General features: G+C 41.1%; 1 protein-coding gene across 1 annotated transcript in view; it reads left to right on the forward strand.

The window, feature by feature from the left end:
• SPATA5 (spermatogenesis associated 5) overlaps positions 1–11,458 on the forward strand; it is a 203,242-nt gene extending 191,784 nt beyond the window's left edge. Inside the window, exon 15 of the mRNA XM_009334957.1 lies at positions 11,119–11,458. Coding sequence (XP_009333232.1) covers positions 11,119–11,295 — 177 coding nt within the window. The 3' untranslated portion in view covers positions 11,296–11,458. The remainder of the gene's footprint in view (positions 1–11,118) is intronic.
• Positions 11,459–15,908: the final 4,450 nt, after the last annotated feature.

The following is a 15,908-nucleotide window of genomic DNA, read 5'->3' on the forward strand; positions in this document are numbered from 1 at the left end:
GCAAATGTCACAGAGGTCTAAGGGATCCTCATGGCTGAACACTATTAAGCATAAATTTCATAAATTTCTGGTCTTAAATTGTTTGTGTATCATGCTAGTCTGCAACTTCTTAGAAGTTCAAATGCTGCTAACATTAAAAACCAAGCTGCGTACATCCTGGAGGAAAGGGAAGGGAGACTCCTCTGCTTCCTCCTATACATATTTGCAAGAATGTTCAGGATAAATTTTGAACATAAAACATCTTTGTTAAGTGAAGAGAAATGCAAATGACCCATTTTCTAAGTCTTCCTAGCGCTGGAAATTTGCGTTACGTTGTCTTGCGTAGACAAGGAAGGAGAGGGAGAAAACCCAAGAGACCAAGGTTTTTGCAATAACATGGCAGAAACTGAGAAGGAGTTTACAAGTATGAAAGAGAAGAAATGGAGGAATTTGCTAAACTAGATCTGTTATCCACGGAGTAGCAGATCCGGTTATCCAGAATACTGAAGCGACTTTCAGACATGACATGGATTCAGTTTTCTCAGCTGCAGGAGGGCACTCAAATGAGAAGTTTTCATGTTAACAATGCAAAAGCAGATGCCTTTTTAATCTGGCCACTCATAACTTTTCACTGAAGGTAAGTGAAAGCTCTGACTACAGGTTCTTAACATTTCAGCATTTTACCTTATGCTGCCTCATTCTGTTCTTTGGCTCATTCCCAGAGGGATGGGGGCCAACTACACTGGTGACAAGCTGCTCCACTTGTGAGGGAGCTGGTACTTTGGGATAGTGCTGTGAATTCCTCACGGTACACACTCAGTGATTCACTGGACTTGGGGAAATTTTAGACCAGAAGCAGTGGGTCACATTTACCTATGGACTATATTCAGTAGACACAACAGGGATACACCTGAGATGTATTGTTCGAAGCTTTTATTGAAGTTTGAAGTGGTTAGCAGATATGCTGTTATTGACAGTAGAATTGTATTGCTTTATGACTGAATAACTCAAAATACTGTGGATTTTTTAAGCATGCAAATCTTAAAACCAGTAGATCCAGGGCTGTCAAGTCAGAACACAGAGATCCTTACGGGAAACATGGGGGCTGCCCACCTGAAAGTGCCACTCGCAAGGCCGCCTGCACCACCGACTGTCTGTCATGCCAGGCATATACTTTACTTAATTAGATGCATTTTGCATTGGCTTTTGAATTGGCAGATGAGTGAAAGAAGTTGCACAAGTGAAAGCATTTGTATGTAGGTTCAGTATGTCTCTAAGCTTCGGTGTGCTTTAAACCCACTTTCTGCTGCAGTCTCGTCCTCTCCCTGCCTTCAGAGCCTTCCTGCCTGCGTCCTGGGTGAGCCAGTTCAGGGTGCTAAACCAGCAAAAACTACTCTCTTCTGTGTTGCTGGATTAGGTTTCTGCTGGTTAGCACTTGAACGGGCCCATCAAGGGGCCAGATCAAAAAGAGGTGGTGACCAGTGCATCACTGGTTTAGGCTGACTGTTGGGAAGCACTGGTCACACTGCCATGTCTGCCTTACTGCTATTTTGTTGACTTTCTGTTCCATTAAAATATACCCCTTACATAAACCCTTTACTCAAGGTAATTGTTGGTACACCACTTTTCTCGTTTCATATATAATTCGTTGGTTTTTTTCTTGCTGTAATTACTACTTTTCTTTTCTTGCACAAGCAAAACTTGCATTAAAACTTACTTTAAGTTTTTTACCAGCCTTTTTGCTTCCTCGTTAAGGAGTAATAACTGTACACAGAGATATCTAGCTGTGGCTAACAGCATTGCTTTCTAGGTCTGACTGTCCTCCCAGCCATATTCTGCCTCTCTGGAATACAGGCGTGCAGTAGCCCTCCTCCCTGATTTTCTTGGGAAACATGAGCAGCTGGGTACCATGGGAAGCTCCAAGAGGTAAACTTAGAAACAGTCTGAAATTCCTCTAGCATTCTGCTGAGGAAATAGATACTCCACAGGAGACATCTCGCACCTTCCAGGAACTGAGAACCCAATAAATGAAAAAGCGAGAGAGCTTCCATTAAGGACATTATTCATCTTGCAATCTAAAGGCCGTACACAACAAATGTCTTTTTTTACTCCCTGCCTCAACTCAGGATGTGTATGCATGTGTAAATAGCCATACAGAGACCCAAAAAGTATACATCTCTCATTATCATAGGATTTGTATGCTTTCTATCCAAATTGATAGAAACACTAAGACTCCGGAAGATTTGCTAGACTTTCTGGCCATTATTTTTAACCGAGTTTGTTTGCTTTTACTATATTGTATTATGATATCTCATATGTAGGTAACTACAAACACAGTTGCTATTAACCTGCTATGCAGGATCCAAATCAGAGACAATATTTGCCGTAGCTCCAAAGACAGGATGAAAGGGAGAGTTTAAATAAACCCATGAAAAAAGAATTTTTTGCTTTCCTTTTTGCAGGGTGGATTCAAAAGTATAGGGCTCTAGCAACCTTTAAATGGTGATATAATGCAATAGAAATGCTGCTGGAGCTGAAAGGAGTTGAAAGACAGTTCTAGATTGGCTGTGCTCTACTGACGAAAAAAAAAATATTTTTAGGGAAGGGAGGGCACTTCTCCCAATTCCTTTTGCAGAATTGCTTTTATTTGCTTTGTTCTGATAGGAGTCTAAGGCCTCTGCTACTCTCCCAAGTTAAACTCGAGAAAGGAATTACTGGTTTGAGAAGCAAAAGCATGAGTTATTTTTCAGTGCAAGAAATAGAGAATATGCTGAATGTATCACCCAACCTCATATCCGTCTGCCTCAAAATCTGAAAAGAAAGCAAGCAAACGCAACAACTACTTAACACCTACACTGTGATAGGTTTCATAAGGTAGAAGCTGCCAAATCTGTTTTGTAGTTTTTTTTCTTTTTTTTTGCTTTTCTAGAGAGAAACTCATGACAGCTACAGCTAATGATGTCCTCCAAGTCTTCTAGTTTTAAATTTTTAGTTGCATAATTCAATCTGTCTTGCTGGCGGCATTCATCAGAATAGCATTGGCTCTGTGGACAGGTCCTCTGTAGTAACAGCATCCTGTGAGTGAGAACACAGTATTCTGTTAATTACTTTTAATTAAAATGAGTGCGTGCACACACACACACACACACACAGAGAAAGATGTTTTTTCTAGTGGCTTGGCTTCCTTTTCCTCATTGAAGGGAAGAAGTTAAACTTTCTCATTAACTGTTTATATAAAAATGAAATAATTCTGAGGTTAACCAGAAATGCAGCTTAATCTTGTATAGAACATGTGCGATTTTTTTTTTGTTGTTGTTGTTGCACAAATATAGCTGAAACTTGAAGTTGGCAGAGAGTGCTGTTTAAAAATATTTAGTCCCAGCATGTAAAAACTCGTTTTGTTACGGAATTCCTTTGTGAAAGGTGTAGCTATGCCATGTCTCTGCCAAAGTGATGGGAGCCATATCGACGGAGTGCGTTTTGGAAAATAGCTGCATTTTGGGCTTGTAGTTACAAAAGTGAAATTGGAATTTACATGTTTTATATATTGCTTGGAAGGATACCACATCTAGTAATATTTTTTAAGAGAGTGGAAAGAAGAAAAAAGAAAGCTTGCAGATGGAGTCAAAGCTTCGCTCTGTTAGAACATGTCGGGATGAGCAGAGGTATGTGTGATGACACTTAGCATGTACCACTGAAGGCTCTGGTTTATTCTCTTTAGCTGTCATCATGTGCCATAGTTATGATACATATGCTTAATTTTGGCTACATACCTCATCTTTCCCTTCTCTTCTCTGGGCGTGTTTAAGCTTTATAGAATAATAAGAGCTACTGATACATGTGATACTGTCTGCTGCCCAGGCACAACCCGTGCTCGGTTTTTGGTGCTGTAAGAGCAATTAAACGCAGCATTTTGTGGTCATCGCTGTCTTGTTAATTGTTGCCATGATGCCATTGTCCCACAAGAGCGACTGACCAGTTGTCTGGCTCAGCCCCTGGCTGACACGCCAGGCTCTGTGGCACTGGGTGACCACAGCAGGTAGACGAGGTGAATCTGAAGCCTGGCCCTCCTGGCCGAGACCGGGAGGAGGGGGCAGAAGGACGAATTGGTCTCTGCTGCGGCCCCCCAAGGCAGCTGTGGCCACCATGGAATGAGCTGAGTGGGAACCATCATCCTGATGTATTAGCATACCAGATGTATTCAGGTGGCACGACCACTTAATGTCCCTGTACAGCACCTCAGGTAAGCTGTGGACACCCACACGCATGGTCACATGCACATCAATCTGCAAAATTACACAAATAAGCAAACTGTAGATTAAATAGTGAAGATTTGGGCCAGTCTGTTCTGAACTAAGGTCACTTACAGACATTATTGAAGGAGCTGGTTTTGTTCAATTACATTTCCTTAACAACTTCTCATAAAAGAAATCAGGAATAGCAGAGATTGTTTGCTCAGCTCACATAATACCTGTCCTTTTTATTTAAGAATTGCAAAGGTGCTGCTTCATCACTACAGACCTGTTTTAAAGTAGACTATCCATGTCCGCTCATATTGAATGTCTCTTCAGTAAACATGGAAGAAAAAAGTCTATCTTTTTATAAAAAATAATATTTAATTATAGGATATCATTGCAGAGGGTGCCTGCAATACGAATAGGAACTCATCTGTTCCAAGGCAGCGTTCATGAATACAGAACCGTATAGATGCATGCACTTTAACTTGAGGAAAACTACTAACATTTTAAAACATAGTTGCTTAGAGATCAAAGAAGCCTCTGTCTCACTGAGGCACTTGTGTGCTTTGTGAGTGCCTTGCACACTTTAGTTAGGAAAGTTTTATAGAGCGACAATCATATATTAAGTAAATTCACTCCAAAGCTCCAGTGGTAGGTACAGTACATGAATCTGAGGAATGAATGGATACTGTATGAAAAGCATTATGCTAGTATACTTTATCATTTTCTGGTTAGAATAGATTATTTTCCATTTGCAAAATGCCCAAACATGTATAATCCATCCCATTTAAATCTACAGATCATAGAACTGAGCGGAATTAAGAGATACACATACAGGGGCGATTCTTTGTCTTTCAAAGATTAGATCAAAATTTATCGCAGGTGATCAAGTATTTAATAGTATTAGAAACTTTTTCTCCTAAACAGAACAAGATTTGTAGTGGTCTGTAAGAATTTGTCTTCTCAGAGAAGAGAAAAAAGGCGTGTTATCTTGTATTTCCTGTTTTATCTGTTTTATTCATGAAACGGGAAAGTTGAAACACGAGAGACATACTAAACTTAAGCCTTTCAGAAATACATCAAAAACTCCACCTGTCACCAGTTAAGAGCCTCTCAGTTTAGCCCATTTTAAAGACAAAATGGTATTTGTGACATCTTAAAATAGTATTTTTATCTTTAAAAGTAGTATGTTGTACAAAAGCGTAATCTAGGGCATGTCTCCCTAGCCCAGCCAGCATTGTGCTGCGGTGCCTGAGCTAGTTCGGACAGACTGCCACGCGCATCAGAAGCAGTGCGGGGATGCTAAAACAGGGTAAGCGAGCACAAAATTTCATGAGGCGATCCGGCAGCTCTCTGCTACTGGAGGAAGAGGTGCTTGCCGTGCTCTCCACCCCTCCCATGCCGACTGGCGCTTGTCAAAGCCCCCTGTGAGCCCATCTCAATACCCCAGCGGCAAGCTAACATGCTGCTTTTTTTTTTTTTTTTTTCCTGGATTAGTTTTCTGATGGTCTGGTGCATTGAATCGGTTAATAAAAGGGCCAGCTTAGTGCTGGAGCCAGCACAAGAGACCGGTGGGACCCTGCAGCCGGCAGCGGGTGGTGCCTGCACAAAGGAGAAGGGGGAAAGAGGGGCCGCGTCGTCCCACACTTTGAGCAGGAGTGACCTGCTGGGGGTGGCAAAAACCTAGAGGTATTTACCTCTCTGAGGTATTTACCATCTCTGTCCAGCACTGCACTGTGCCCTGTACAAATCCCTTCCGGAAAGTTGTGCGCTGCTGGAGTTGCATCGAATTGAGATATTCATGTTGATTTTAGAATACAGTCAGCAACCTTTCCCTGCTGCTGCCTTTTAGCTTCTCTGCCTACGGCACATCTTCTCCTGATTTGTTTTCTCTTCTTGCTTTGGAAAGGTGTCCGTGCCCACCTCTTTCCTCAACCAGGTGACGGCCCTGGGTCTTGAGAACTTTCCGACTTCCCCAGTTTTGTGGGGATAAGGCTATTGCTCTCCGCAGAGGAGCTTCTGACGCAGGGGTAAGAGGAGCTGCCTGACATGGGTAGGAATTTGCCAGAGTGAGAAACAGATGTCCTGACCCAGGAGTTATTCATGTCTTTTTAAAATGCCATGTATGAACCTTTTATCTCTCCTTAACAGAGCAGGAGAGCAAACTCCCCAAACCTATACACAATCTTCCTTTGACGCTGCCTAGCAGGCGTGCACCGCACGGGCGCACAGTCTCGCAGGTAGTTTTCATCCAGGAAGCGCCACAATTTGCCCTATTCACAAACCGCAGGGTACTATTCTGTTTCCAGGCTCCTAATCCCTCTTACACACAATCCCTTACAACTTTAACTGGCGGGGTGGAGGAGCAAGTTAAAAGGGAAGGAAAAAGGAAAATGAAACACAATGTACGGCCAGCCAGTGGCTGCCAGTTACTGCGCACACAATCGACACCAGCTGCAGCCCAATTAAACCCGACATTCACAGGTGTTCCCAACAGACTCTGCACTAACAAAACCACTTTCTTGAAAATACCTAAGGCTTTAACACAGAAGCTCATTTCTTTTTTCCTTTTTTTTTTTTTTAAAGATTCTTTAAAGCTATTTAGAGCACTTTAAATACAAAGAAGCTGAAAAGGACTTTCAGTCTGCTGGAAGGAGTTGGTGCTTAATGCCAGAATGGGGGAGAATCGGCCAAGCTGAATCAGCCAGTGTAACCATTGGTTTCGGGAGAAAGATGGGTTATGCTGAATGCTGTTTATTCAGGGAACAGTAACTGGCACTGGGCATTTTACTGTTGCTGGGAGTGAAATGGGGAGGGAGGGAACGACTAGGTGTAAATCCATTTCTTTTCGGGACTCATCGTTGTTTGTACCATAGCTGTGAGCTTGTGTGTGGCTTTGCTTATTACTGATCAGCATGTGTGGTTCAGACAGTAAGTTTTAGTTCTCCTTCCCTCCCAGGATAACTTGATACAGTCACCTTTTTGACTTTGAAGTAGGATTCTATATTAGTTGGTTATATTCTGATCTTAAAGCACTCATTCAGGTGATAAATCAGTCCTTTAAAAAAATGATAATCTATTTTTAATACACGATTTCAAAATTATATCCATGCTCAGAGAGGACTGCAGACAGCAGACTAATGCATAGGTCAGTAATTTGCTCTCATTCCATTGAAAATGGGAATCGTGTTTGTTTAATTTATAATGATATTAATAATCAAACTAGGGTATAGTCTGGTACTCATAGATTCAATAGTATTCAGCCATACCTGGCTGGCTAGTCATCTCTGCAATAACACCCCACACCTCAGTAGTTAGTTATTGCTTAATTACCTGCTGCCTGGTCTGCTGCTGTTTAATCACTGTTGTTTCTGACAATCACTTAATGTCTTCATTACAGCTTTAACAGTCAATGCTGAAAGCCACTCTATATTCAGATTCAGTCAAGAATATCTGTTTTGTCCTTCAATACCTTGAGCTGCAATTTTGCCTTTGGAACAGGACTAGGACATTATTCCTATTCCTCACAACACACAGAGATCCAAAAGACTGCACTTTTTTTTGGTTTGTTTGTTTTTTTCTAATACTGAAAAGGTAAAAATGGTGATCCCTTGGATTTGTATTTGAAAATAATTGAGAGTTGTCTTAAAACCGGCAGATAGGTAATGTTGGTTCACAGCATTCATTTATAGAGGCAGGCAGAGGCTATTCATGTTGATAAATGCAGTGGAGAGAAAAGAAAATCACCCAGGCTTCAAATTCACAAGTATATGACCTAAATTAGATGTTGTCACTCAGGAAAAGATACTGGAGGCAGTGTGGATAATTTTCTGAAAAAAATCATCTCAGTGCTAATATGATGGCAAATACAGTAGTAGGAAAGGAACTGCAAGCAACCCAGAAACACTGCTATGCCGTGGTACGGCTCCCTCCATGCCCTGTATGGCTTCAGCCGCTCAACAGCAAGAGGGTAGAGCAGAACTAGCAAAGATGACATGGCAGAACGGGCTGAAGGATGGACAAGTTCTGCAGGAGCAGGGACTGAATCACTGAGGACTCTTCAGCTTGCAAAGGCTTGACTGAGAGGGGATGAGATAAAACTCCATAAAATCATCGATGATATGGGGAAGGTGAATGGGGAACAACAGATGAATCACTGTTCCCATAACACAGGAACTAGGAGGCACTTGTTGAAATTAGCAGGTTTAAGACAAAAAATAGTGACTTTTTATAAAACCCGTGGTTAGACCGTGGCACTCATTACAGGATGATGTTGTGGAGGCCAAAAGGAGAAGCAATTTAAGAAAGTAATTGGACAAATTTATTGAGGATAGGTCTGTTGCAAGGTTTTAAAACTGATGATCTAGATGCAGCCTCTGGTTTTGGAGTGCCGCTAAGCCTGGTTGCAAAGGCCTACCTTGCTGCAAAGCCACTGGTTTTCTTCCTTTGTTGTCAATTAGCCCCTTCTGCTACCTTCCCTCTTTGCCTCACTTGACCCAATCTATGTTGTTTTTTAATCTAGGCAGAAATGACAGTTAAAAACCCTTCAGTTGCTTGGTCTAGTAAGAAATGTCCTAACGTGACTGTGACAAGAAATATCTATGAAAAACCAGCAGACCTTAGGCCAATAACGCAGCAGATTTCACCAGATGAATTCACCCTCATTTCACTGTGGCTATATTACTACTTGTGTTTGCTTTCCACGAGTGATTTAGCTTTACTAGCTAGTGAGAATGCTTGTGAGGACTTTTTTTTTTTTTTAAGTTTGCATACTTGAATGAAGAAAAATAATCAAACTTGCCTTGTTGAATCTCTTAGCTCAGAAACCTGATACTCTGGGTGAGCCAAGGAATGGAAACAATGCCATGTGACTTCTGCCACCAGACACGAGGGCCCAAATTTTAAACACTGTGCCATAATGCCTGCTGTTTATTACTCAATAATATAGAAAAGATTTAGTCCACAAAAATTCTGAGTGCAGCCAGGAAAAGAGAGAATGATAATTCATGCCTTAAAATTCTTTCCTCTTCTCTTAAAAGCAGCTCAAATGCTCCTGGGAAACCAACAAAAAATATCAGTTTTCTGGTGCTTCCTCATGTCTATTAATTTTCGGTTATCACAGAACTTAACGGTTCAGTCTTTAAGAATAAAATTAAAACAAAAAAATCCTTTGGAGATTAATTATCGTCACTGTTACCGATACTCTTGGCAGAGCATAGAGAAAACGTAAAAGCATCATCGGAAGTATCAGCTTCTGGGCAAATTCATCCTAAGTGTATCAGTTTACAAATGAAACAGGAAGAAATAAGACTGGCAGTGGTGTTCCTTCTTTTTTGGATCTGCCAACCTGACAGTCTTTCCTTCAGCTTCTCCTTCAGTAAAACATTCCAGCTCCTAACAAGTGAACGTCTTGTGCTGTAGTGATACCCTGCTTCGTAATTTTGATGCTGTAGACCGGCGATGGTCTCTGTGAGCAGAACAGGACGGTCAAAACCTGCCGTACTGCCTTTTGGGGTTTTTTAATAACGCCTGTGAAACCCCCCCAGAAGGTCTCTTCCTCGTCATTTTGTGGAAAACTCGTCCTTAGTGCAGTATTGATCAAGGGGAAATGGACCCCTCCTTCAAGGACGAACACAGGTTTAGGGTCCAGGATGCTTGGGATCTGTTTTTCCATCAACAGTCTTCTCCCTTTTGAAAGATTTCTGGGTTTGGTGTTAGGCAGGGATGGGGGGGGAGTTTGATCTGATTTGGGTTTTTTTCTTTAAGTAGCTTTATATTTGTGTTAGAGATAGGGAAACAGTCACACGGTCTACTTAGAGACAAACCTGAACGGAAAGACCAAGATCCCTGCGTTACTTTCTAGATGATATATTGCTTATCTTCGCAAGAAGTTGGTGCACTAAATCTCAGCTCCGCTTCCACAGTTAACTGTCTCTGAAGTCCTGAAAAGCATTAAAATGCATAACAGCAGTGTTTAGCTTCACTGCTCATTAGAGCAGCACAGAACTAATAGTAATATTGTTGTAACTTGACAAAGCCATCTAAATCCATGCATGTTTTCTTGTGAAAGCTTCCTAAACATGCTGCTAAATCCTCTAAAAAGCTACTAAACGGCTTTGGCAACCATTAGCACAGCATAAGCGGGGGAACTCTTTTCAGTAAGTGAACAAACAGAGAAAATATGCTGAATAGCTGGACAAATGTTTTTCAGCTGGCTCTTTCATTTACAGATATAAGGGAGCAGTCAATATCAATCACTGTTTTCCCTGTTGCACTGGAAATCACAATATCTCTTTTCATTCCACAAGCTCTTTTCACCACAGTAATGTGTCTTTAGAGTGACACTGGCATCAGTCTGTTTCCGCTGTCTGAAGTCCAGAGAGCTTAAAAACACATTGCAGGGTATGAGACCTTAACCCTCCTCCCCTTCCACACACCCCTCTCCTTCTAGCCTTCCCTTCTGAATTAATTGTTTTTACTTCTTTCCCAGCGTAAAGCTGAGAAAGAAAAGTGCCCGCAGAGCCTGGGAATATCTGCTCTTGCGCTTTGGGGACAGAAAAATTATCGCTGGTTGTTGGGATTTTAATTTATCAGGTGTTGCGGGGAGTTTAACACAAGGTAATACGATTATCAAGTTAATTTGCAACATACTGTGATATGAAATGTAATGTTACTGTGGTTTGAATTTCGAGCTATATCCTGTTTCTTGGATGTCCTAATCACCCACAATCTCATTTATTTAAAAAAAAAAAAAAAGTTGGAGAAACGCTGTCCTTGTGAGTATCTGGCATTTGGACTATGTTGATATTCTTGTGTTTGCTTTCTTCCTTTCGACTAATATATTTTATAATAATAATGCTATGTGTTTTGTTTTGGTTTTTTTTTTATTGTTTCTCTGCAGATAACAGCAGTCTGTAGAGAAGCAGCCCTTCTAGCTCTTCAGGAAGACATACATGCCAAATCTGTCATGGGACGGCACTTTCGGTGCGCACTGGCTGTCGTGACCCCAAGGATTCCCGATTCGTTAATCCGGTTTTATGCAGATTATCAGCAGCAAAGTGGACTGCACGCGCTTTGAAAGGCAAATTAATACGTACCCCCATTCACAGCGTGAATAGCAAATTTCCTTGTAAAGCTGTCAAAAGCTAAACAATTTTGTATCGTGAGTGGAGTGTCCGAAGTTAACTGAAGTGCAAAATCGTCGTAATAAATGCCCGTGTGGAAGTTTTGAGTGTAACAGATACCGTCCAAAACTTTATATTTTACAGTTTCAGTGGTATAATCTGCATTTCAGAGGTAGTAAGATTGCTGGTTTAAGTCAGTTTATCTGAATGTCTATCCGCGTATCAAAAAATAATTACCAAATTCTGAATTTTTGGTGGATTCTTGGCCCTAAAGAGAGTGGCAACAAGCATCATTACTGTCTTCATCTGTTCCTGCCTGAACCACAGTTTAATCCCAGGGACCGTCCCAGTGAGGCGCAGACCTTGGGGAGTGGCCTCACTACAAAAATGCTGAAAATTATTCTGAATCTTTTGATTTATGATCTCCAGAAAAGCTGCCAAACAGGCTTGCCGAACATAGAGCTTTCCGAGATAAAGCTAAGGTATCCTGACTGATTACAGCGAAACATTTCTCTTTGGTCTTAAACAACTCCTTTTTACACATATTGGGAAGCAGGCACCTTAAAAATTGTACATCCCTTAGCTGCCTGCGCATTTCAGAAAAGTGAACTGCATCTAATTCTTGGCTTACCTGAAACCACTGCCAGGCGTCAGCGAAAGGGGTTTTGTGTTGTTTGTTTGCTTCCGTCAAAATAAATAGGAATGTTGATCGGTAATTTAAAGCTGGCCACTTTTAAAATCCTAATGAATCCTAATTAATGAATAAGAAAACCTCCTTGCAAATACTGCTATAAACGACCACAAAATAGTTCAGGGACAGATAAAATCTTTTCAACTTACTTCTTTGTTATATCGTCTGTTATAAGGACCTGACGACAGGTCCTCATGGGCTCTCTGCTCTTGCGCTCAGTATGAAATGTAATTAAGCAAACTCATTTTCAGCATTTTTCCCCACAATAGAAGGGCTGAGCTTTTCTATGCCAGACATGAAAAATAGAGGGAAAAGTAAAGCAAAACCAAGACAAACTTTAACAAAAATTTTTTAAAGAGGTGACAAAAACCTGAATTTCAGTAGGTAATTCTGTGTTTTCCTGGTGTTTTGGGGGTAAGTAGAAGAATTTACAGGTTAAAATTTTAGCCAAATCCTGCTTTTACTTGTTGGAGTAAACAAGAAATATCATTTCAGGCTTTATCACGTGTAAGGTTATTTTTGGGGGTTGTTTATTGGTCATTCTGGAGACTTTTCTTTCTTGCAGTCATTATATATGTATTCATGGGAGAGTTATAATTATTTAGAAATTTATAACTTTTTATGAGAAATTTGTGTATATCTGTCTAAGAGATATTTCTGCCATTTTTGCTTATATTATCAATAGGAAATTTAAAAAGTAATCTCTTGGCCTTGATTACGGTTTTTTTCTTTCTACGTAGTTTACGCAATTTGTAGCTTTTAAACAGAAATCTACTATTTTTAAATTACAACTTTTCTGTTACTTTTATTCTAACCTCTTGTTGCTGTAATTAGCATTTAATTTTACTATCACTGAAAAGAATTAGAGGATGAGGAAAAGCAGGTCGTTTACTTCATTCATCTGATGTGCGTGCAGGTTTTTTCTTTTTTTCATTGTTCAACTGTTTAATAGTACAGCGGAGGAAATTAAGAAAATTATAAACTGGAAAAGTTGCCTTGGGGATCAAGACTGCATCTGAAACTACTCAATCCTTCTTTTCTAAGTTCTATATACTCCAGCATGAAGCTCAGGATGTGAACCATTTATCGTAACCATCACGTTTTTGATGTTTCCAAAAATTAAATGCCATACCATCATCCCCGGGCACTTTCCTCCAGCGTGTGTTCCTGAAGGGAGGAAAGAGAGATTGTAGTTTTTACCACCAATAACAAATTCTGATTGTAATTTTGTATCCTAAAAATAACACTATGTGTTGCTCCGGATGAGTAGCGAAACTAGATTGCCGTTCCTTGGGAAGTGCTCAGATCCTTTGGGAACGTGCACCAAGGCGTGAATCTGAACTGAGAAACTAAGAAAGGCAGGAAGGAGCTGGCTGCCCTTTCTTCCCTACGTGGACTCCTGTTGCCATCAGAGGGAATTTTGCACGTTGAATTTTAGGACATGGGGAGAATGCTGGCCCATGACTGCAGTTTGTGCCTTGGGAAAAACCCCATCCCTGCAAACATTTGTCCTCTCATCCACACGGTACCACATTTATCCGCATCATACCAAATCTTTTGATACATACCTACATGCCTGAAGTGATTTTAAATGTAGGAAGGTCCCCTTTTTATCGTTCGGTTTGTGGAACTTGATTTTTTTTAAAGTAAGATACTCTGAAAAAAATTGTTACGGCAAATTTGTGAAGTCCCTAGAAGGTTTATGTTGCTCCCAAATATTCTGTTTGGAAAACTTGGCTAGTCTGATGCCACTCAAAATCTTACTCCATCCCAAGCCAGAGATAAATTGAGACTTAAAGAAGGGTATGATGATTCCCCTTCTGGTTCCTAATGCCAGATCGCTGTTATCGTGGACTAGCAACTGGAAACCTTCTTATCAGAATTCTGGAAAATAACCAAACATTCAGTTTTGGTCAAAGCACATCAGCAGCGTAGTCCTCTCGTAATCCAGTCCGGTGAGTGCTTTTGCACCCTCAGCCTCTCATTGGAACTTACTGATGAGGGCAGTGTAGGACAGAGCACTTTGAAAGTATCTTCTGTTAGCCTGTCATTTAAATGAGTGTTTTTTAATTCAGAGCTGAACTTTTCACGGCGTGTTTTACTGAACACATTGTGCCTTGGCACCGAATCAAATTGCTTGCAGTGTGAGGCCATATAAGCCTGAACACCTCTACGCTTCGGAGTAAATCAAAGATAGAGGCGTTCGTTCTTCTGCTGGGTTAATGACATTTGTTGTTGTTTGGATGTTTCCGTGAGATTTAATTTTAATGAAACGATAGGGGCTCAGTGAACAGAAAAGAACGCATCTGAGAAGAACATCTCTCTCCCATCCTCTCTTTAACTGCTGAAGTGGTTCCTAGACTTATTTCTTCACGTTCTTTAGAAATACAGTCTTTTTCCTGCCTGCCATTATCTTTTGGAGCCAGTTTTTGGCCCAAATACTGCTTGAGTTGCAGAATTGTTAACATTAAATCAGCTTTTCAACGTTTCAGGCACATTTTGTTTAAATACAAAGTCTAACTTTTTCCTCCAATAACAACGTCTTGCAAAATGGCATAAAATGTCTTTTGACAGGTTTGCCAAAAATGACCAGGAGAATATTTATGATCAAAATGCAAAAATGTCTTCACTTAACTTGAAAAAAAGTTCAGTCCTGTGTTCTCCCTAATGCAGAAAACAGATTTTCACTGCAAGTACGATATACAATTCTTAATCCTGGAAAAAGAATGAAGTTTATTGTGGATAATTTTCCTACAGTCTCTAAATGAGAACAGAACATAAGGTTTACTGAGTTCAGGTGCGAGGGCGAACATCGAGGACAGAACAAAGACAATTTTCAAAGACGATTATTCAAAATCATCGAACTTAGACTTGTCAGCCCTTTCAACTATTGTGTCCTTAAAGTTGATTTTTCTGGTTTGTGTATTCTGGCTCTTTCCTTTTAGTTTCTTTACTCATTTTAAATGTCAAAGTGTGGTGGTTCTCCTTTAGAAACTGGGCACGTGCCAAACATAATGCTCCTATAACTGAGCATCAGTCGATTAGTGCTGTGGGAAGGCTGTCTGTGGATGATGTTTCCCTGGGAAGCAGGCGTCAAACTCTGTTCTGATGGGGTATAGAGAGGTGTAAAGAGAAAGCCAAACTGTAAAGCCTAATGTTTTGCCGTGTACTGCCCGGGAAGCTGAAGTTAACTGATGGACACAAGTTCATGGGCAGGAAAACTATCCCTCCTTATTGCAATGGGCAAGTATCAGGGCCGCGGAGGAGACTGACCCTTAAGGCTTTTGGTTGTTTCCGGCTCTCCCAGAGAAAGCAATTGCTTGGGTGGGTGAAACAGTATTACCAATACTAGAAAAGCAAATGTCCAGTGGTTGTGGTAGCTCAATATCTAGTGCTAGCTAGGGGAGAACTTAGAAGGAATGGGAGAACTTGGAAGATGGAGAGTCACGCGTGTGCCTGGAAGGCAAGCACCCACTGTCAAAACCTTGGCAAAAGCCCCTGAAAGAATTAGTAAAAAACAGGCATAAAGAGCTTGCCTTGCTTCCTGTGGTCACAAAGTTGGGACAAAACTGAATGTGCTTCCTTCGCGCTTCTGTGCCTTGGGATTACTCCCGCACTAATGCGGTCAGGGGTGTGGGAAGTGGCTTGCAGCGGGAGCTGGGTACAAGCTGACCTGCGCCTCGACCTGCTCGTGACGTGTGTGGTGAGGAGATCCGCTGCTAGGCCACCACTGCCAAAGCCAGCACATAAGGAGAGACAGGGTGAAGGAGGGTGGATAATCGGTGCATTGCAGCTACTCCAAAGTGACATATCAGCCACTGGACACAGGAGCCAGATGGCCTATGTAAAGCTTTTTGTAGCTGCTCCAAACGCTGT

Source organism: Pygoscelis adeliae, unplaced genomic scaffold, assembly GCF_000699105.1.
Source record: "Pygoscelis adeliae isolate BGI_AS28 unplaced genomic scaffold, ASM69910v1 Scaffold31, whole genome shotgun sequence".
NCBI classification, from domain to species: Eukaryota; Metazoa; Chordata; class Aves; order Sphenisciformes; family Spheniscidae; genus Pygoscelis; species Pygoscelis adeliae.